The sequence below is a fragment of the Bos mutus genome, chromosome 18 (genome assembly GCF_027580195.1).
Source record: "Bos mutus isolate GX-2022 chromosome 18, NWIPB_WYAK_1.1, whole genome shotgun sequence".
Classification (NCBI taxonomy): Eukaryota; Metazoa; Chordata; class Mammalia; order Artiodactyla; family Bovidae; genus Bos; species Bos mutus.
Window position 1 is genome coordinate 10,431,346 of NC_091634.1, and position 21,195 is coordinate 10,452,540.

The window sequence follows — 21,195 nt, forward strand, 5'->3', positions numbered from 1 at the left end:
TTCAACATGAATTTGGGGGGGAACACAACTTTTTGTAGAACAAAGCTGGTACCAAGGGAGCTAGAAGGCACGCAGTCAGCCTCAGAGAACTTTCTCTTGAAAGTTCTGCCATCATGGGTGTGGGGTTGTTTCAGTCAGGATTTACAGGGAGCTGGGTGTAACAGAATCCCTAAGTAATGCAAGGGTCATTCCTCCACCTACTACAGTCTGTTTTTTGGCTCCCAGAGGAAAAGCCAGTCTTTGCAGGGGCTTACATGCCCTGTATGGTCTGCCCCTGCCCATCTCCCTGACCTCGCCTCCCACCCTTTCCCCTTTCTTCATTCTGCTTCTGCCGTGCTGGCCTCCTTGATGCGCCTGGGACTCACCAGGCAGACTCCTACCTCAGCGCCTTTGCTCTCGCTATTCCCACCGCCTGGAATGCTTTCCTTCTAGATCCCCTCAGGGCACCCTCCCTCTGCTCCTTTAGGTCTTTGCCCACTGTTGCCTTCTCAGCTAAGCCCCCTCTGCCCTTTGTTTAAAACCTCAACCCCCAAACAGTCTCACTCTTCTCTATCCCTCCCACCCCAGCACATCACAGGTGGCTCAGTGGTAAGAATCCCTGGGTTGGGAAGATCCCCAGAAGAGGAAATGACAACCCACTCCAGTATTCTTGCCTGGAAAATCAAATGGACAGAGGATCCTGGTGGTCTACAGTCCATGGGGCTGCAAAAGAGTTGGACACGACTGAGTGACTGAGCACGTGTGTGCATGTGCGTGCGTGCACACACACACACACACAGTTCCCCAACACTCTTGCCCTCCTTCTCTCTTCATGCCTCCCGCCAACACACCACATATGTTATTTATTTTGTTTCTTGACTCTCCGTTGCCAGAGTGACCCTCCAGGAGAGCAGGGATGTTTGTTTTGAACTGTGCAGGGCACACAGTTTTTTTTATTGCTGAATGAATGAATAAATTAAGGGGGTGAGAGATGGAACTCACATTGAGGACAGGGTTACGTGGGGGTAGAGGAGAAAGTGGCTGCCCTGAACTGGGGGTGTGGCGGGAAATGGGCAGAAGTTGGCCACAGGTTCTGAGAAACTGAATTTTAAGAGGGGCTGGATCTGCCTGGACAGGGAAGGGGCCCCAGCGGCCATGGAAACTGGCCTGGACTGTCCTCTGGGGCCACAGGTTCATGAGGCCGGAGCTTGCGGTCATGTGTCTTGTGCTCTGGGGCACGTGTGGTGGGGAGCCCAGGGGAAGGGGCTTCTAGGGAGGTCAACAGAGCTGGGTGGGGCGCTGTGGGTTGAGATGAGGGAGCCCGGCCAAGCAGGGGCTTGTGCAGTCTGGCTGGAAGCACGCCTGAGACCACCCTCTGGGGGGCTTTGGAGTGGAGCGGGGGTAGCAAGAGCCTGCTTTTCCCAGGCATGGGCCCAGGCTAGGTTGCTGGAGGGCCAGACCTCAGGGCGCGCTGTTCGCTTGCTGCAGAGTGAAGAGCTAGGCCCGTCACCGTCCTGCTGTGCGGCCTAGGCCAAGGCCGCGTCCATCTTGTCGACCTTACAGCCCCGGGGTCCCAGTCGTGCTGCGTCTCTGCGGAGGCTTTTCTGCGGGTTCAAGGCCCGGGGGAAGTCTGTCGCGTCTCCTCTCCCCGGCTGGCCTCACCTGGGACCCCTTCAGGGCGCGGGCACCAGCTGGCAGTACGGGGCAGGGTCGGGGTTCAGCAGATCCTGGGGGGGAAGGGGAGGGAAAGAGACGGAGGGGTTGTTGTGGTTTGGGGGTGAGAGCCAGGGGGAGACAGAGACACAGAAAAGGAGGAACAAGGAGAGTGAGAGAGACAGAGAAACAAAGTTCCGTGCAGAATACAGAAAAAAGAGTTAGGGAGAGACACAAGATCACAAGGACCCGGGGGCGGGGTGGGGAGACCCCTCAGGGGTAGAGAGACACGTACAGAGAAACGTAAGATAGGACGCACAGGGACGCAGACGGAGGCAGAAGCTCAGGGGCAGACGGCGGGCGACTGGCTGAGACCCAGGCCCAGGAACGGGGGCGCCCTGCGGTGGGGCCCGACTCGCTGTGTGACCCTGGGCAAGGCCCTTCCCCTCTCTGGGCTTCATTTCTTCCTGCATTGGCTTCCTTTGACGCAGGAACAAACTGTAACCCACCCTCCTCCGCCCCTCGCCCCCGAGACGGGAAATGACTTGCCTGGGAAGTCTCGGCGAGGGGGCTACGCACTTCCTTCCCGGGAGCTCGGGAGTCGGGGGCGGGGTCGGAAAGGAAGCCCCGCCCACCGAGCCTGGCGCTCCTGACCCCTCCCCCCTCCTCCAGCTCCATACCTGGTAGGGGTGGTTCTCAGGCTGCGGCAGTGGGGGCGGTGGGGGCGGGGGCGGGGGCAGAGGCAGGTCTGGCGGCTGCAAGGGAAGAACAGAGGTGAGCCAGGGCCCCGGCACCCTAACATCCCCCACCTTTGCCCTGTGGTATCGGGACAGACCTGGACTCCGGGTCCCCACTGCCCCTCCCTGACTCTGAGGCCTCTAAGTGAAGGGAATTAACCTCCCTGTACTCAGTGTTCTCCTCTGAGAAATGGCTACATGGGAGGTGCAGCCAATGGCCTGACAATCACCCAGATAATGCTCAGCCTCTCCGTCAACACACGTGGGTCTAAGCTTTCAGTCTTAACTGTTTAAGTCCCTTTTCCTTCTCCTCCACCTTCTTCTTATTTCTTTTTTTTTCTGATTGCACCAGGAGGCTTGTGAGACCGTAGTTCCCCGATCAAGGACTGAACCTGCACCCTCGGCAGTGAAAGTGCAGTCTTAACCAGAGCACCGCCAGGGAATCCCCAGCCTCTCTCATTTCTTACTTTAAGCAACCCTTTCCACCTGTAAAGGAAATATCTGCTCAGTGTAGAAAATCCTCTTATAAGAATCCTGTCTTAAGTTGCCACACTTCTAAGAAGAAGATAAAGCCCACCCACCAGCCTCCATGCCCAGAGACAAACTGTCTTTGTGTTGTGCTGTTTCCTTTTAATTTCTTTGGCTTATATTTTTAAAATAGGGAGTGGCCTAGACAGGGAACAGCAGTTCCCAAATTGTGTGACAAGGCACCCTTGGGCGCCCCAGCACACTCGGAAGGGAGGCAACAGGTCAAAAGGCTTTAGGGGAGAGGGGCGGGGGCTTACCGTGGCAGTGTTCATGGGCCCCGTGTCACAAGGGGACACCAGGAGGACTGGCGATGGTATTGCTTCATAGATGCTGTCATCACCTGAAGCAGAGGACAAGAGGAGGAACCGGCTGACAGGTGGCCCACAGGTCCGTTCCAGCTACTGCAACTAACATTTGTGTTAAGCCCTCTTCTTGCCCAGCCCTGTGCTGGGGACACAGTAGTGACTGAGGCAGCGCTGGCCTTGCCCTGCCTTCCTGGGGCTCATGGTTCAGTGGGGGAGACAAACCTGTCCTCAGTTGGGGATGACCCAGAGTGTGCAGAGCTGGGGTAGGGGAGCCCACAGGGCTCCTGGAGGGGGGTCAGGGAGGACTTCCTGGAGGAGGGGACCTCTGAGAATAGCAAGAGAAGTGAGAGCCACACAAAGGCAAGAGCGCGGGTGTGCAGAGGCCTGGCGGTGAGAATGCTGGTGTTTGAGGGACTATGTTTCATCTGTCTGGATTGCACTGGGTAGGTCAAAAAGTTTGTTTGGGTTTTTCTGTAAGATCTTATGGAAAAATCTGAATGAACTTCTTGGCGACCCCAAGATATATATATATATATATATATATATATATATATATACATATATATATATATATATTTCTTTGTATTGTTTTGGAGATGGAAATGTTACTTATGAGAGATGAAGCCAAGAAAGACAGAGGGGACCAGTTAATGAGGGGCCTTGAGAGTCATGTTAAGGAGTCTGAACTTTGTCCTAAGGGTACTAGGGAGCCATAGAGGGTTTTTGAGCAGAGGAGAGACAGGGTCAGAGATATAGAAGGACTCTGCTCAGAAATGGGGTGGAGGCGAGTGTGGGAGCTGGGAGGACAGTGGGGAACTGGGTTGGGAGATCCAGAAGATGGAGCTTGGGTTGGGTTGTGACCCGTTGGAGGACAGGAGCCAGCAGTGTTGTGGTGGTAGAGGACAGGAGTACTAGACATTGAGAAAAGGAGGAGAAACAGGTTTGGGGTGAGCGCTAATGTGCTGACTCCGTGGGCTGAATCTGGGGAGTCCCAGCAAGGTCTGGGTGGGGGAAGTGATTGGGAGGCCCCAAACTGGGGACCACAAGGGGGTTTTTGGCTGGGAAGCAGAGGAGGAGGGGGCCCTGAGGAGAGCCGGGTTGCAAGACGGGTGTCTCTGGCTTACCAGCACGATGACTGGGGCCCAGCTCTGGTTTCTCTGTGGCTGTTATCCTGGGGGCACATGGAGGAAAGGATATTAGAATTGAAAGATGCTCAGGTGGCTGGAGAGAGACTCAGAGAAGCTGGAAACCCCATCAGGCCCTAGAGAGAGAGAGGATCCCCGCTTCAGAATGACCCTGGACAAGTTCTGCCCCATCCCAGCTTCTCCACCCATAATCCCCAGGCTCACAGTCGTTCCTCAGGTTTCCTCTGCCGCTGCTTTACACAGGGCATCCTTAAGCTCGTCAGTTACACAGACAACCTGAACGATTCAGCTCCACCTACCTGTTTCATGATTTCCTTACTATTCCTCTTTAAATCGGCTCTTTTGAATACCCTTATTTAAAAAGTATGTGACCTCCCTACCATGAATTCATTAATTCACTAAACAAATATTTATAAAAACACTGACCACGGGCTGGGCATTGTTGAAGTCACTGGGGGCACAGCTGGGAACAAGACTGACAAAGACCCCTGGTCTCCTGGAGTGGACGCCATAGTGAGGAGAGAGGGAGAGGATTAGAATAAATGATGGGACATTGAACATCAGGGAATGAAAAGTGGGATGAAGGAAAATGAAGACTGCAGGGGGCAGAGGGTGCTATGTGTGTGTGTGTGTGTGTGCAGAGGGTGGTATATGTGTGTGTGTGTATGTGTGTGTGTGCGCAGTTTCAGGCAGGGCGGTTTGGGGTGCCTCATTGAGAAGGTGACAGCTGAGCAAAGGCTTGGAGTAGCCAGGGGGACCAGGTGTGCAGAAATCAAGAGAAGAAAGTTCCACGTAGAGATGACAGTCTGTGCAAAGGTCCTGAGGCAGGAGCCGGGACAGCAAAGGAATAGTAAGGAGTGGAGTGTGGCTGGGGCAGAGAGAGTGAGGGAAAGAGTGGCAAGAGGTGAGGTCAGGGAGGCGAGAGGGTGCGTGGCAGATTGAGCTGGGTCTTGTGACCATGGTGTGGACTTTGGCCTTGACTCCAGGACCAGAGCTGACTGATTTATTTCTTTATTTGGCTCTGTCGAGTCTTAGTTGCAGCCCAGGGGAATCTTCACTGCATCATGTGGGATCTTTGCTGGCTGAGTAGCTACAGCGCCCGGGCTTAGTTGCCTGTGGGATCTTAGTTCCCAGGCGAGGGATCGAACCCATGTCTCCTGCCTAGCAAGGCTGATTCTTAACCACTGAACCACCAGGGGTGTCCCTGACCAATTTTAACAGACTCTCTGGCTGCTTAACCGGGAGAACGGGAGACAGACTGTGCGGGTGGGAGTGGCAACAGGGAGACCAGTTGGAAGCTGTTACATTGTGAATGAAAGTACAACTCCATACAGCTGCTGCTAAGTCACTTCAGTCCTATCTGACTCTGTGCGACCCCTGAGACGGCAGCCCACCAGGCCTCCCCGTCCCTGGGATTCTCCAGGCAAGAACACTGGAGTGGGTTGCCATTTCCTTCTCCAATGTATGAAAGTGAAAAGTGAAAGTGAAGTTGCTCAGTCATGTCCGACTCTAGGGACCCCATGGACTGCAGCCTACCAGGCTTCTCTGTCCATGGGATCCATACAGCTGGACATAAGTATAGAAAGTGAGAAAGGAAAAGTCAAACAATGGTTTAGATTCATAGCTCCATATGTTGCTGATTTTCTCTTCATAGAAGATAGCAAGCATTAGAAAGGCTGTAAAAAAACCTGATCAAGGTGTTCATTTACTGCTCTCAGAATCATGCAAAAAGAGAAGAAAAAGGAATTCTTTTCCCCATCTGATTCAACGCCTTTAAAAATATCATAACTTTAAAAATGTCATCAAAAGGTTAACTTTTTTTAGATTTCGAAATGTTTCAAACTTAGCTAGAATCACTGGCCCTGTGGGAAGGAAGCTGGTCAGAGAGTCAGGTTATACGGTGTCTAGCTTTGGTTCTGGAGCTTACAAGGTAGGCAGGTAAGGTTCACTATCTTGAGAACTTTTGCCATTCATGAGCCAGTTCGGTGCCATTTGTTGAATGACTTCTAGTCTCTAAGGCGCTGGCAAACTATGGTGTTTGTGTGTGTGTGTGTGTGTCCAGTCATGTCCTTTCTCTTCGTGACTCCATGGACTGTAGCTCCCTTTTATTTATTTATTTATTTTGGCTGCATCCGGGCTTAGTTGTGGTGTGCGGGCTTCTCTAGTTGCAGGACACAGGCTTAGGATCTTAGTTCCCCGACCATGGATTGAACCCTCATCCCCTGCATTGCAAGGTGGATTCTTAACCACCAGAGCACCAGAGACGTCCCCCATCACCTCAAAGTATCACTTTTGAGATGACAAGGATATCTAGCAGGTATGGCTCATGTGCCTCCACTTCCTTTGATATGACTGTGGCAGACATTGTTAATCCATCGCAGCATCTTTTCTCACTAACTTAGATGGGACTCCCCACCTCCTTTTCCATTAAGCTGTCTAGTGCCTAGAATAGTACCTGGCCCATAGCAGGCCCTCAACAAATATGTGTAGGTTAATTTACTGATCGGAATTGGGCTGGGAGGTGAAAGCTGTTTGCCACCCCTAAATTAGAACATATTCAGGGAAAACAAGATCTTGAAGGTCAGGAAGCTATAACACATAAGGAAGAATTGAGGGAGGAGACAAAATTACTGCTTTCATTTTCTAGGGATTACTGAGTGGAAGCAAAATTAGACATCTTAACTCAGAATCAAGATAGGAGACAAAGTTCTGAAGAGGCTGATCTCATGAGAAAGGAATTTTTCATGAATACACTGTTCCCTGGGAAAACAGGCTTTCTCCCCCTTCTCTCTGTGTCTTTGCCTCTCCCTCTTCCTGCCTACCCAACCCCTCAGAGGTAAGCACCATCTGATGCCTTTGCCTGCCCGCCATCCACTCCCATTCTTTGGCAATTACATCTGGTTTTCTTTTGAGGAACCTTCCCCACTCTCAATCCATTTCATCATGTGGAGCCAGGTTTATCTCTCTGGCTCCAGGGTTATACAAGTAGACCTGGCCATGGTGATTATTTCATGTAAGGACATGTGATTTAGTTAAGCTGGTGAGAGGCAGCTCTGGGGTTTTTGATGGAACTATCAGGAAAAAGGTACTATTTTTCCGCTTGGGTGGCTGAGCTGGAATATAAGGCTAGAGCCACTGAGAGCTATCTTGTCACACCTTAAGGGGAGAACCTTCCTGGAAATGGAGCGACTGTAGAGAAAAGGAGAGTTGAGAGGTCTACATTCTATCAGAGTTTCTTGATAGAATTGAGCCCCTGGATCCAGCCATACCTGAAGCTCACTTATATAGGCCAAGAATGTTTCTTATTACTCGGTAAGCCAATATAAAGGTAAGGTCTCTGTCCCTTGCAATGCAGAATTCTGTCTAATACAAGGTAGGAAGATCCTCTCCACCTCAGGGGTTCCAGGATGGATGAGATTGTGTATGAGTTGGATGATGTGACTTAGGGAAGAAGAATCAAGGGGATCCAAGAGGGCAGGGGGAGCAGACTGACAGGAAGGAGAGAGGGCCGGGGCTCCTGTACCTGTGGTTCTGAGCCCTCCAGCCTCTTGTCACCAGGAGATAGGCAATGATGCCGACGGACATACACCCAGTGGCAAGAGATCCAATGACGATAGCAGCCACAATCCCAGCACTCACAGGCGGGTTGGTAACGGGCAGCTCCTTAGGCTTTTCTGGGGAGTGAGAGAAAGAGAGAGGGAGAGGGCCATGTGATTCTTTGGAAGGCCTCCCCACCACCCTCCCCACTGTATCAGTGACAGTCCATAGAACACTGAAGTGTGATTTCATCTTCCCAGCTCAGAGCTTTCTCCTGTATTTCAGATCTGAGCATCCAACTGTCTGGTTGATTCTGCTGCACGGAAAAGTCAACATGTCCCAGATGGAACATCTTGGCTCCCCCCACCTCAAAATCTCTGCTTCTCTAGGATTTTCTTCCAACCTCAGCACATCCCATACCTACCTTATGACACGCTGCCCCACCCTTGCTTCAGTTACTGGCTTTTTCTTGCCTCAGCTGATGACGCCTCCATCATTCCAGGAAAAGGGTGAAGTTCTGGACTGTGTTTTGTCAGGAACATAAAGGACTCGTAGGATTCTCAAACTCAACATGCTAGATCTGGGACCAAGCCTTACCTCACTCTGGCCCCCTCCAAGAGGACCTCCAGCCTTTAATCTCAATCTGGACATCTGTTTTATCCCAGTCCTTCTTGGTAGCAAAGCCTGAGGTTTAGAATCCACTTGCCAGTTCAGGAGACATAAGAGACACGGGTTTGATCCCCAGGTCAGGAAGATCCCCTGGAAGAGGCCATGGCACCCACTCCAGGATTCTTGCCTGGAGAATCCCCACAGGACAGAGGAGCCTGGTGGGCTACAGTCCACAGGATCGCAAAGAGTTGGGCACGACTGAAGCAATTGAGCATGCAATTCAACAAACAACACGTTCCAAGCCTGGCTCCCTGCCATTCTGGAGACTCTCTGAGTTGTCTAGGATCCTTGAATTTGTTCCTTTTCTGTTTAAATCAGCCAGAAGCAGTTTCTGTTGCTGTAGCAGAAAACTTTCCTGATTCACATGATTTTCACAGCTTGTTTATATTTTCTGGCTTTTATTTTATTATTTTAAAAATATTATTTATTTTAAAATTTTATTTATGTTTTGCCATCTTTTCTGCCTTCTATTTTATTATTTTTTAAAAACACTTTGTATTTTAAATTTTTTATTTATTTTTGGCTGTGCGGGGTCTTCGTTGTGTCCTGCATCCAGGGCTCTTCGGTGCGAGGGCTTCAGTAGTTGTGGTGTGCAGGCTTGGTTGCTCCAAGGCATGTGAACACTCCTCGGGCCAGGGATCCAAATGGTATCCTCTGCCTTGCAGGCGGATTCTCAACCATTGGACCACCAAGGAAGTTTTTCTGCCTTTTATTATAGACAGTGAGCTTGTGAAGAGCCAGCCTGTGAATCACTGTATTTTCCGAAGTTGATTGCAACCGAACACCCTTCTTCAATATGACTTTGCCATTCTCCTATCTAGCGGAAGGTCTAATCTCCCTCCCTTGAATGTGGGCCAACCTTAGTGATTCACTTGAAATCAGAAGAATACGGTGTAGATCAAGGTGTGTGACTTCCAAGGCTAGGTCGGAAGCAGGCACGGAATTTCTGCTGTGGTCTTCCAGAACACTTCCTCTTTCCATGCTTTCCCATCATGAACCCAGAACCCAGCTACCATGTTGTGAGGAAGCCCAAGCAGTCACACTGGTGAGGACGCATTGATCAATAGGATCAATGAGCTTATTGATAGCCCCAGCTGAGCTCCCAGCTGACAGCAAGTACATGAAGACACCTCTGGGTGCTTTTGGCTTCCGGCATTTGAGCCAAGCTCAGCCTTTTGAAGCCTTTCATCTGAGGCTGGATATCACGAAGCTCTCTGTATTCTTGGATCCCAGAAATCATGAACATAATAAAATGGTTGTTGTTTTATACCACTGAGTTTGTCCCACAGCAAGAAGTAGCTGGACCCAAGCCTCACATTCTGTTTCTTTCTTTTTTTTTTTAATTTTTATTTATTTATTTTTTCACATTCTGTTTCTTCTTCCAGGACTGAAACTTCTTTTCTTTTGGCTTTTCTCTTCACTGGTCTCTGGGACCATCTATTCTCAGTTCTACTAACAAAAAATCTGGGTCTTCCATTGAGTAGATTTATCCATGTTGATCCTTTTATTTTTAATTTTATTTTTGGCTCCACTGGGTCTTTGTTGCTGCATGGGAGCTTTCTCTAGTTGTGGAGCGGGGTCTGCACTTCGTTGCTGTGTGAGGGCTTTTCATTGCAGTGGCTTCCCTTGTTGCTGAGTACAGGCTCTAGGGTGCATGGACTTCAGTAGCTGTGGTTCTCAGGCTCTAGAGCGTGGGTTCAGTACTTGCGGCATACAGGCGTACCTGCCCCACAGCATGTGGGAGTCTTCCCGGACCAGAGATCGAACCTGTGGCCCCTGTGTTGGCAGGTGGATTCTTAACCATTGCACCACCAGGGAAGTCCCTCCATGTTGATCTTTGATAAGGTAGAATCACATCGAAAAAGTGCTTTGAGAGACCAGTATGCAAACCGACAACTGTCAGACCAGCTCTGAAAACAGAATTCTGACTCACAAGGTACAGCAAACTGCCTAGGAAACTAACCCTCTTACAAACAGCCCAGGAAGCTAGCTAAAGTCAGACTTACAGGAAGCCAGATTTCTATCTCTAGTGACAACGCAGGAAGCTGAACAATACCTTCTGTAACAATCAGTGCCAAATGGCCAGGACTTGATTAACAACTAACAGCCTCCCTAATTTTTGTCCCTCCTTTCTAACTCAGGGCCAGCCAGAGAAAGCCAAACACGTATCGTAACCAATCACCTAGGGTGTCCTGCCTTTCTGTGCCAACCGCCTCCCACAAAGACACACCTATAGCCTTTCCTGTTTTTCATTCCAAGGCTTTTCCACCTCTCTGCCTGCCCTTGAGTCTCTGCCAAAATGCAAGGGATAGTGGATGATGCCCCTGCTATACACAAGCTCTGAATTAATAGCCTTTGTTTTCCTCCTTTGGTTATCCTTTATTTCCACAGCTTCAAAAGTAGCAGCTTCACATGGACTTGCCAAGGCAGTCCTCTAAAGCAGGGGGTCTCCAAACTCTGGGATCTAATGCCTGATGATCTGAGGTGGAGCTGATGTAATAATAAACAGAAATAAAGTGCATAATAATAGTAATGCATTTGAATCATCCCCAAACTACTCACCCCACCCCACCTGCCACGGAAAAATTGTCTTTTATGAAACCCATTCCTGGTGCCAAAAATGTTGGGGATCTAAAGGATCCTGTGATGGTGGTGATGTCGTTGTCCCCATTTTACAGACATAGGAACAAAACCTCTGAACGTTTTGGCCATTTCACTAAAGGTCATATTGACACCCGTGTTATGCAGTCTATGCAGTCCAGGTCCCAGGTACAGAAACTGTTTTTTTTTTTTTAAACCACACAGGTTAGTTGTGTTTTATCAACAGGATGCTGCAAAGACCTGAGACAAAACCAGACTGAACTGGCTAGATCCAAGAAGGCCGACTGTCCTCGCCTCGTTTATCTCTGTGTTTTCATACCAGGCCCCGAGAGCTGAAGAACACTTGCTCTGATTTATCTCCGTGTTTGCTTCAAAGCAATTGATATCTTCCAGCGATGCTTTGCAGCTGTGCGCTAAGAGATATACAGTGGTCAACCGCCCCAAAACTGGCTCTGACATGACCCCATGAGTGCACCTGTGCAACTGAGACCTGGAGGTGTCCGAGAGTTACCTTTGTTTCGTTAGATCTCTGGCCAAAGAGGGGATTTATACTCTGCTAGGCAAAATTAGCTTCCTTGGTGGTTCAGTGGTAAAGAATCCATCTGCCAACGCAGGAGACTTGGGTTCGATCCCTGGGTCAGGAAGATCCCCTGGAGAAGGAAATGGCAATCCACTCCAGTACTCATGCCTGGGAAATCCCATGGACAGAGGAGCCTGGTGGGCTGCAGTCCATGGGGTTGAAGAGTCAGAGGTGACTTAACTAAAACAAAGGCTCAGTTAGAGCTATGTGCAAAGGAGCATGGTGACTGCACGTGCCCAAGCTGCCCCTGAAATCTCCACCTCTTTCCTGGAGCCCTTAAAATCCCCCTACGCCTCTCCCTTCAGAGGGAAGAGGCTTTTAGAGTAGAAGTTCCCCTTCTCCATTCTCTGGCCACTCTCAAGCCTGTCTTGCTTTCACCAAATTCAATTTCATTATTGGCAGCTCAAACTTGAGCCTGAGTGGGAAAGAACTCCCTGAGCCAGGGGGGGCTTTGGGTTTAGCTAGGGCCTCAAGGGCAGGTTTTGTGTCTAATTCTGTAACTGCATTGTGGGTCAGGACTAAACCCTTGACTCCATATAGTTAGTTTACGATGATAGCTGTTAACGCCCAGGCAGAATCAAGACCTAACTAGGAGCATAGACTCTGGAGCCAACTAGCCCGGGTTCCAGTCCAGCATCTGCTTCTCCCTATGTGGATGACCTAGACAAGTTACTCAGATTGTGCCTCAGTTTTCCCATCTGTAAAATGGGGATCATCACGCCATGATTGGGAGGGCATAGACGATACCTGTGTGGGAAACACACTGTACATGGTCAGTCAGGGGCAGTCAGGCTCCACAATTAATCCCCATGGGTACCAAAGGGCCTGAAGACTGAGGAAACCGGGCAGAGTTTCTCAAAGGCCCCAAACCCTCATGACTAGGTTTCTGGGACTGTGGCTCCCCTCTGTACTTTTGAGCCAAGTTGCTGTTGCTTGCGGGCTGTGTGACCTCGGGAGACTGACTTCCCGTCTCTGAGCCCCAGTATTGTCATCTGTGAACTGGGGATGGTTTACCGTATCTACACATCCTGAGCCTTCGCTTGTGTTTCTGTGAATCATACGCCTTGGGAGTCCTGCCAGAGACTCTCTTTCTTAGGTTCTTTTTCCGTGGGGACCTGTCATGTGAGCCAGGCTCCCTGATTTAGATGGGTCCATGTGAAGCCAGAGATGCAGGTACCACGTGGGGCCTGTGATGGTGAGGCTGGAGCCGGCACGCTCACCAACGTATAAACTCCACAAGAGCAGTGATCTCTGTACTTTCCTTCTGTAAACTCAGTGCCTGGTGTACAGTAGGTGCTCGATGTAGATGCTCATTGAATGAATACATGAATGAATGCAGCCTTCCAAGGGCCCTCAGGCAGGGGTTCTGGGCCCCAGGGGCCCAGATGTTGTGGGCAATGGCTACTCCAGTAGGAGCAGTTCCACCAAGGGTATTTATACCTTGTTCCTTATTTCTAGCCTCGGGAAGGTCCTGCGAACATGTACTACCCTTTTTATTTTATTTTTTTATAGTTTTTTTTTTTTTTTTTTAATTTAACCATAGTTGGGTTACAACGTTGGCCTAGTTTTAGCTGTATAACTTCAGATTCTTTTATTGTAAATTGTTGCAAGATACTGACTATGGTTCCCTGTAGTAAAGTTGGTCACTCAGTCATGTCCGACCCCATGGACTGTAGCCTGCCAAGCTCCTCTGTCCATGGAATTCTCCGGGCGAGAATACTGGAGTGGGTGGCCATTTCCTTCTCCAATGGTTCCCTGTGCTATACAGTAAATCCCTAATGTTTATCTATTTTATATATATATTCTTCATTTATCCCTCCTCATCCCCTTTGGTAACCATAAGTTTGTTTTTCATATCTGTGAGTCTATTTCTGAGTTTTAAATAAATTGATGTGTATTATTTTTTTTAGACATGCTAAGCTTTATTAAACCCCTTTCTGGGGACTTCCCTGGTGGTCTAGTGGCTAAGACGCTACACTCCCAATGCAGGGGGCTTGGGTTCAATCCCTGGTCAGGGAATTAGAGTCCATATACTGGAACTAGAAGGTCGCATGTGGTGCAACTAAGACCTGGCACAGCCAAATAAATAAACTTAAAAGATAAATATATTTTTTAAAAAACCCTTAAAACACCTTCCTGCACATGCCAGTCGGAGTTGGCTTCGGTTACAGCCAAACTCCCTCATGATGCAGAGAGATTGAGTGTGCGAGTTACCTGGGATGCTGGAAGTGCTGTTGGCCATTTCCATTCCCACCTAGGTTGGGGGGCTGAATTTGGGCCCTCCAATATAAATGTCTGGGGCTGAGGACACCCACCCTAACATGAGGACCCTCCCAGCCAAGCCTATCCCTAATTCCCTCTGCCTTTTCCTCTGCTCTTCTTTTCATGCTGGGCTGAACTGCCTGGCTTCCCTGCTCCCTGTGCTCAGCCCTCTGAAATCAAGGCCGTTCCCTGCCTCCTTTGCTTGCTTTCTCCACGGGGACCCCTCAGTACTTCCATGGGAGTCTGTGTGTAAGAAGCTCATGGCAGGAGGGACAGGGCTATGCACTTGGCTCCTCCCCTTCCCAGAGGCGTGCTCTGGGGCCCACTCTGGGCCTCCATTTACCCTTCTGTAAAATGGGGACCATCCCAGGGCTACCTGCAAAGTTCTTATGGGAATGGAATGAAGTGAGGTTGGCAAAGCACTTAGTTGGAGGTACCGGCAAGTAGTAAGTGCTTCATAAATCAGAGGTGGGGTTGCAAATATTTACTGAGCTGCTCATGTGTGCTAAGCCATGCTCTAGGCTGTAGGAGATTGATGATGAACAAAATGATAAAGTCTACCTTGTGACTGTTGAGTCCTGGCTCATCTTCCCAGCCGTCATCTCCAGCTCCCCTTCTGGTTTGTTGTACTTGATCCCATCTCCTTGGAAAAGGGGTGGGCCTTTGACTCAAGGGGAGGCAGACCCACAGGCCAGATAGGGCCAACCAGATTCTCTGTCTGTCTGTCTCTCCAGCTCCCTTTCTCCCTATCTCTGCATCTTGGAAGAGAAGACTCAGAATATGCAAAGAAGCCTGTGTAGTGTCTTGGTAGGAATCCTTGGCTATGAGAGGAGAATGGAGCCCTGGAGCAGAGATGAGACCAGAGATGGCACCCCCTGGAGGGGGAGGGAGAACCTGCTTTCTCGCAAAGCTTCCTTTCCCACCCTCCAGGCTGGGCGCCTGGTCCATTCATTCATGCAACATTGTGACTGGCCCTGTTCTAGGCTCTGAAGAAGCAGCTGTGAATGCAGGCCTAATATAGAGCCCACATCCCAGGGGCTACCTCTGGGGTTCTACAAGACACCCCCACTCTGAGTCAGTTGGAGAGAGCTTCTATCCTTACAACCCAAGTGTTAATTGCTCAGTCATGTCTGACTCTTTATGACTTCATGAACTGTATAGCCTGCCAGGCTTCTCTGTCCATGAAATTCTCCAGGCAAGAATACTGGAATGGGTTGCCATTCTCTTCTCCAAGGGATCTTCCCAACCCAGGGATCGAACCCAGGTCTCCTGCATCGCAGGCAGATTCTTTACTGTCTAAGCCACCAGGGAAGCCCCTGACCTTGGCTCAAATTTATCCTGCAGTGCTGGCCTCCTAGGATGCCCCCTGTTCACTGCCCTGTCTCAGCCATGCTGGCCTCCTGCCAGCTAATTCATGAGCCCTGCAGCTTCCTGCCCCAGGCCCTATGCACAGGCTGAGCCCTCTGCCCATATACCTTCCAGAGCTCCTTTCTTCTCTAATTAGAACTTCCAGGGGACTTTTCTGGTGGTTCCAGTGACTAAGACTCTGTGCTCCCAATGTGGGGGGGCCTGGGTTCAATCCCTGGTCAGGGAACTAGATCCCACATGGTGCAACTAAGAGATCGCATGCCACAGCTAAGGCCCAGAGCAACCAAAACAAAAAGTAGTAAAAAAAAAAAAAAAAAAAAAGGAAGAAGAAACTGTTGATCATCATTCAAACTGAAGGATCACCTTTTCAGGCAACCTCCCTGACATCCCTCTTTACAATCTCATAATTCCTGCACTTTCCTTCCCAGTACCTGCACTGTGCATAAGACTCTATTGTAGGTGTGTGTGATTATGAAGTTAATATCTGTCTCCCTCACTGGGCTGTGAGCCCCAGGAGGGGAAGGTCAGTGTGCCTCGGTCACCACTCCATCCCCAGCACTGCCCAGCACCGGCCAGACACAGAGGAGGCCTGGAGGAGGTGGCTCTTAGTGGGTGCTTGCTGAAGGAGGAGTGAATGAGGAATTTAGCTCCTGCAGAGGCAGTTGTGTGTCTAATTCAGGAGGCACTGCATTCGAGTCCCATCTCTGCTGCTGATTTGATGGTGAGCTGCCTGATACCCTGCTTCAAACCTTCAGGATAAAACAGAGATTCAACCTGCCTTGTGCCCAATGGATGGGTTAAGCTGTGAATCCGATCACTCTCCTGTTTAAACCCTCTCATGGCTTCTTGTCAGTCTTGCCATGGCCTATGAACCTGGCCCCTGTCTACCTCTCAGACCTCACACCCAACTTGCTCACTGTCTTCTAGCTATGGAGTCCATCTGTCTATACTTTAAACACAGCAAACTAGTCTAACCTCAGGGCCTTTACACATGCTATTCCCACTACCAGGAACTCTTGCCCTAGAAATCTTCAGGATTCCCTTCCTTCTTTTGCCTACTTTCTCAGCAAAGCCTATTCTAGATCACATCATTATTTATTTATTTTTATTGGACAAGTCTAACCTCTCTGTGCCTCAGTTTCCTCATCTGTAAAATGGATCTAATAATGTTACCTACTTAGCAGAGCTGCAGTGAGGATTAAATGAGTTATTATGGGTAAAACTGGCATTTACCTATAACAAGTCATTTAATAGTATAGCATAGGGACTCTACTTAACGGTGAGTTGAATGGGAAGGAAGTTCCAAAGGGAGGGGATGTATGTATGGCTGATTCACTTTTCTGTACAATAGGAATGATAATAACACAACATTGTAAAGCAACTAGACTTCAGTAAGGATTAATTAAAAAATAAAAGGGTGAGTATGTTCCATTTATCTTACTCTGCGGTCTGTTTGTTTGGCTGCACTGATGCGCGTGTGGAATCTTAGTTCCCCAACCAGGGATCGAACCTGTGCCCTCTGCAGTGGAAGCAAGGAGTTGCAACCACTGGAACACCAGGGAATTGCCACAAGACAAGTTCTTAAGGTGATAAATTAGAACCCATGATGGCAATCACAAAGGTAAAGGGACGAGCAGAGTCCTGTGGGGACCTAGGTGATGAGTGACCAAGTCTGCCTGGAAAAGTTAAGTCATTCCACTCCCAGCTTTATTGAGATATAATTGGCATATAATAGTTCATGGAGTTCTGAGAAAAGAAACACATGAATTAATATAGGGTATGGGCCGCCATCTATGGGGTCACACAGAGTTGGACATGACTGAAGCAACTTAGCAGCAGCAGCAACAGCAGTGGTTCTCAAACAGGGGTGACATTTGGCACTGGGAGGGCACTATTAGCCTCTAGTGACTAGAGCCCAGGGAAGGTGCTAGATACTTGACAGGGCACAGAACTGTGTAGCCTCTGCTATGAAGGAATAGTCAGTCCAAAATGTTAACAGTGCCCAGATTGAGAAGTTGTGTTCTAGGGCAGGTGTTTAGAGCTGTTTTTGATCCATAACAAGTACCTAGGAAATATTAGCTGTTGCTGTTCTCTGCCACCATATCTCTGTTTTGCTCAGAGTAGATTCATCAATACATTTTTTTTTTTTACTGTACTGTGAGGCTTGTGGGATCTTAGTTCCCTGACCGGGGATCAACTCTGGATCGCCTCAGTGAAAGTGCCAAGTCCTAACCACTGGACTGGCAGGGAATTCCCAATAAATTCTTGACTTATGAACATAGATCCCTCAAGACTAGGCATACAGTAGGTGCTCAATACACATTTCATGAATTCATGCATGTGAAGAATAAATGAATGGTGCATTCTCCAGGGTCCGGCTCAGTGTCTGGCACAAAGTAAGCATTCAATAGATGTGTTCTTAGTTAATGCACCAGAGGATTAAATGACAACTTCGGGGCTGGTACTGAGTAAGTGCTCAGCCAATATGTGTTGCATGAAGGAAAAAGAGGACCAGATGTTTGCGCAGAGCTTGGTGGCTGCTCAGGTTGCACTAGCCTCCCCACTTCTTCCCCCAGTGCCCAACACTTACCGACCACCTGGACCTCAGTCTTGGCCCGCATGGTCCAGGAAGGGTTGATGGTGACAGCTACCTGATAGGTGCCGCTGTCGCTGGGCTGGGCATGACGCAGCAGCATGGAGCCATTGGAGAAGCCAACAATGTCTCGCTGATTCATGGCACTGCCATCCCTCTGGGGGCGTAGTAGCTTGGGGATGTAGGTGAATAACATTGTACCGCCATTGGCCTCCTCCCCCAGGTACCAGCTGAAGTCCTGGAAGGTGTTTGGGATGCCCTGGACAGACAGGAGAAGGTCCTGGTTCATTTGAGGCTGCTCCGGAATCTTCTGGATGCGCAGGGCTGCCCAGGAGCCTTGGGGGACCCAGAGGGCCAGGATGAAGCCTGTGGGGTTACAGGGGAGGCCTGGGATCAGAAGTGTCGGGCAGGGACCATAGCATTCTCCTCCCTATAGGTCCTCAAGTGCAGGCTCTGAGTGCTGCTCATTGGCAGCAGTGCTGGGATTGATTAGTGATATCTGTTCTGGGTGAAAGAGTGGGAACCCAGGTATGAATGTCACAGATCTGCCATCCCATTGGTCCAGAAAGTTTTTCGGCTTAGAGATGGTATGTGATCTGCCTCCAAACACATGGACTCTCTGAACTAATTTATTAATTTGTCTAACTAATAATTGTTTGACCAATATATTGTTCATGCTACAATACTAGTTATATATGATATGTCTAAAATTCCTTATGGACTTCCCTGGTGGCCCAGTACTTAAGACTTCCAACGCAGGGGGTGTGGGTTTAATCCCTGGTCAGGGAATTAAGATCCCATAAGCTGCATGGTACGGCCAAAACAATAATAAAAGAAAATAAAATTCCCTAGATTTCTAAGCCCTGGGAATTCAGCAGGGAATCAAGCAGAAGTAAATTCCAGCCTTCGTGGCCCTGACATTCTAGAAAACTCCACAGGTTAAATGGGGATGAGGTTGTGGTTCTTCTGCCCCTCCCTCCCATCTTAATGTCATAATTTCCTTTCCCCTGACAAATTTTCCCTCTTTCAAGAGGAAACCTCAGCCCCTGGGCTAAGAACCCCTTCTCCCCTCAGCACTGGGGGTACATCTCCTCCTTACCTGAGAGCAGGAGGCTCTTGGGGAAGGCATGCTGGGACCCAGCAGGAATCTCCATCTTGGTGTCCTATGGAGATGCCAAGGGGCCACCTACTGGACACCGAGGGGGCCCGAGGGTGGGCCCCTGGCTATCCGAAGTGAGCCCGCTCAGTGGGAATCCCGGGGTGCCTCTGAGACATGGCTGAGGCCGGCCCAGCCTGGCACCCCTTTTCCATAGGCTCAAGGCCTCACCTGTACTCCTTCAGATGAAGGATGATCTGTACAGAAGCTGGCTGAACCAGTTTTCCAGGGTGACTGAGGAACTTCCTAGGGTTTCTCAAGACTCCTCCCTTGACCCCTTTACATCTCTTCTTCCCTGTCAGTAGCAAGGCAGTAATTATAACAGCAAAAACAACAGTCACAGCAGCCTCGGATTGAGCAATCCCCCCTGGGCCAGGCAAGGAGGTCGGTAATACCTTGTCCCAATACCTCATCCCATATCCACCATGCATAACTTTCTGTTTCATGGAATGAGAAAGCTGAGGCTCAAGGAGAGAGGCAAGTCGATCAGCAGGTGGAGATGGAATCTGACCTGTGGCTGGCTCCCTCTGAAGCGCTCAGAATAGTTGTTCAAAAACATCCCTCTGTTCGTTCATTCCAACATGCACACCCTATGCCCAGCCCTGGGCCAAGTGATGCTGAGAACATGGTAATGACTGAGACGGCTCCTGCTCTGCCCTCGGTCCACAGCGGGGGCTCACAGGTCTGTGTGTGTGTATGCACGCGCGTGTGTGTGTGAGACAGAGAGGCCCATCCCCAGACAATGACGATACAGAGTGATCATCAGTGCTGGGATGGAGGAGCCTCGGGGCCTGGGAGAACCTGAGGGAATGCCTTACTCAGCCAGAGGGGCAGGGCAGACTTCCTGGAGGAGGGCATGTCTGTGCTGAGACCTAGAGTAGGAGGAGGAATGTGGTGGGATGGATTGGGGAGAGGTATACCAGGCAGTGTGAACAGCACAGGCAAAAGGCCTGGAGGCTGAGACAGCCCTCGAGGCACACTGAGGAGTCAGCAAAATCCTGGAAGGATGGAGGGCCGAGCAGGGAGGAGCTGTGTGTTGGGGGGTGAAGCTGGAGAAGTGGGAGGGACCAAGTGTAATTTTGAGCTCTGTTGGGGCATGACCTGGGTGCTGGAGGGTCCAGGATTGTGCTATGCCCATAGCCACATAAGGCTATTTAAATATAAATTTAAATTACCTAGTTCCTTGAACTAGCCACTTTCAAGTGCTCAACAGCCCCATGTGGCCAGTGGCTACCACACTTGAGAGCATGGGTACAGGACATTTCCATCATCGTCAGAGAAATTTCTATGGCATAGCGCACACCTAGGGATCTGAGGGGGTTGATGCCAGCTGAGATTTCTTGTCTTGTAGGAGGAGAGAACACCAAGTCAGGGTGCCATACATCACGTAGCAGTGTGTGTGTGTGTGTGTGTCTGTGTGTGTGTGTGTATGTGTTGGACACATTTCAGAGATTGGCATTTCCAGAGTCCCCAGGTTAGAACACTTTTCTTTCTTTTCCTTTTTCGTCTTCTTCTTTTAAAATCTTTTGGCAGCGCTGCATGGCACATGGGATCTTAGTTCCCTGACCAGGGATTGAACTCGAGCCCCTAGCATTGTCAGCACTGAGTCTTAACCACTGGACCACCAGGGAAATCCCAGAGTCCTTAGGTTGGGACAGGAAAGAAATCTTGACTTTGAATTGTCTCGAGGCAGTTCAAAGTGGCATGGTCCAGATGTCTGAACATCTGTAGACTCCAGGACTGCCCTGCTGTGAGTGGGTGAGCCTGGCTGTCAGCCCAGCTCTGCCACCACTTGGTTATGGAATCTTGGGCGCAAGAGTTCACCTCTTGGAACTTTGGTTTCCTCCTCTGGAGGATGGTGCAAACACCCTTACTTATGGGGCTGTTGGGAGGAGTAAGGAGACTTTGCAGGCAGGGGCCAGTAAATGCCCATTATTTGTAATTATTATCCAACTTGTCTATGGACTTGCCCTGCCTCCCAGATTTGTGACCCTGCTCATGGGAAGTGTGTTTTCCTGGAGGTGTTTTCAATCCTCGCCTCCCAAACGGTCTTTACAGCCTAGAAGGTCTTGAGGCGGTGTT

The 21,195-nt window shown here is 49.7% G+C and overlaps 1 protein-coding gene across 1 annotated transcript; it reads right to left on the reverse strand.

Moving 5' to 3' along the window:
* Window positions 1-924: 924 nt before the first annotated feature.
* CEACAM19 (CEA cell adhesion molecule 19) lies at window positions 925-19,820 on the reverse strand. Its single transcript, XM_070386820.1, has 7 exons — window positions 19,057-19,820; window positions 17,955-18,323; window positions 7,871-8,021; window positions 4,327-4,373; window positions 3,155-3,237; window positions 2,313-2,387; window positions 925-1,706 (listed from the first exon to the last, which is right to left on the reverse strand). Exons 1-7 carry the CDS (start codon window positions 19,109-19,111, stop codon window positions 1,653-1,655), a joined length of 834 nt encoding a protein of 277 aa, XP_070242921.1. The 5' UTR covers window positions 19,112-19,820; the 3' UTR covers window positions 925-1,652.
* Window positions 19,821-21,195: the final 1,375 nt, after the last annotated feature.

Excerpts from the sequence above, each read along its gene's own strand:
- CEACAM19 (XM_070386820.1), bottom strand. The coding sequence starts at position 19,111 with ATGGAGATTCCTGCTGGGTCCCAGCATGCCTTCCCCAAGAGCCTCCTG. Across the intron at positions 18,324-19,056 it reads CAAGAGCCTCCTGCTCTCAG|GCTTCATCCTGGCCCTCTGG; the intron begins GTAAGGAGGAGA and ends GTAACCCCACAG. Across the intron at positions 4,374-7,870 it reads TGGAGGGCTCAGAACCACAG|GATAACAGCCACAGAGAAAC; the intron begins GTACAGGAGCCC and ends ATGTGCCCCCAG.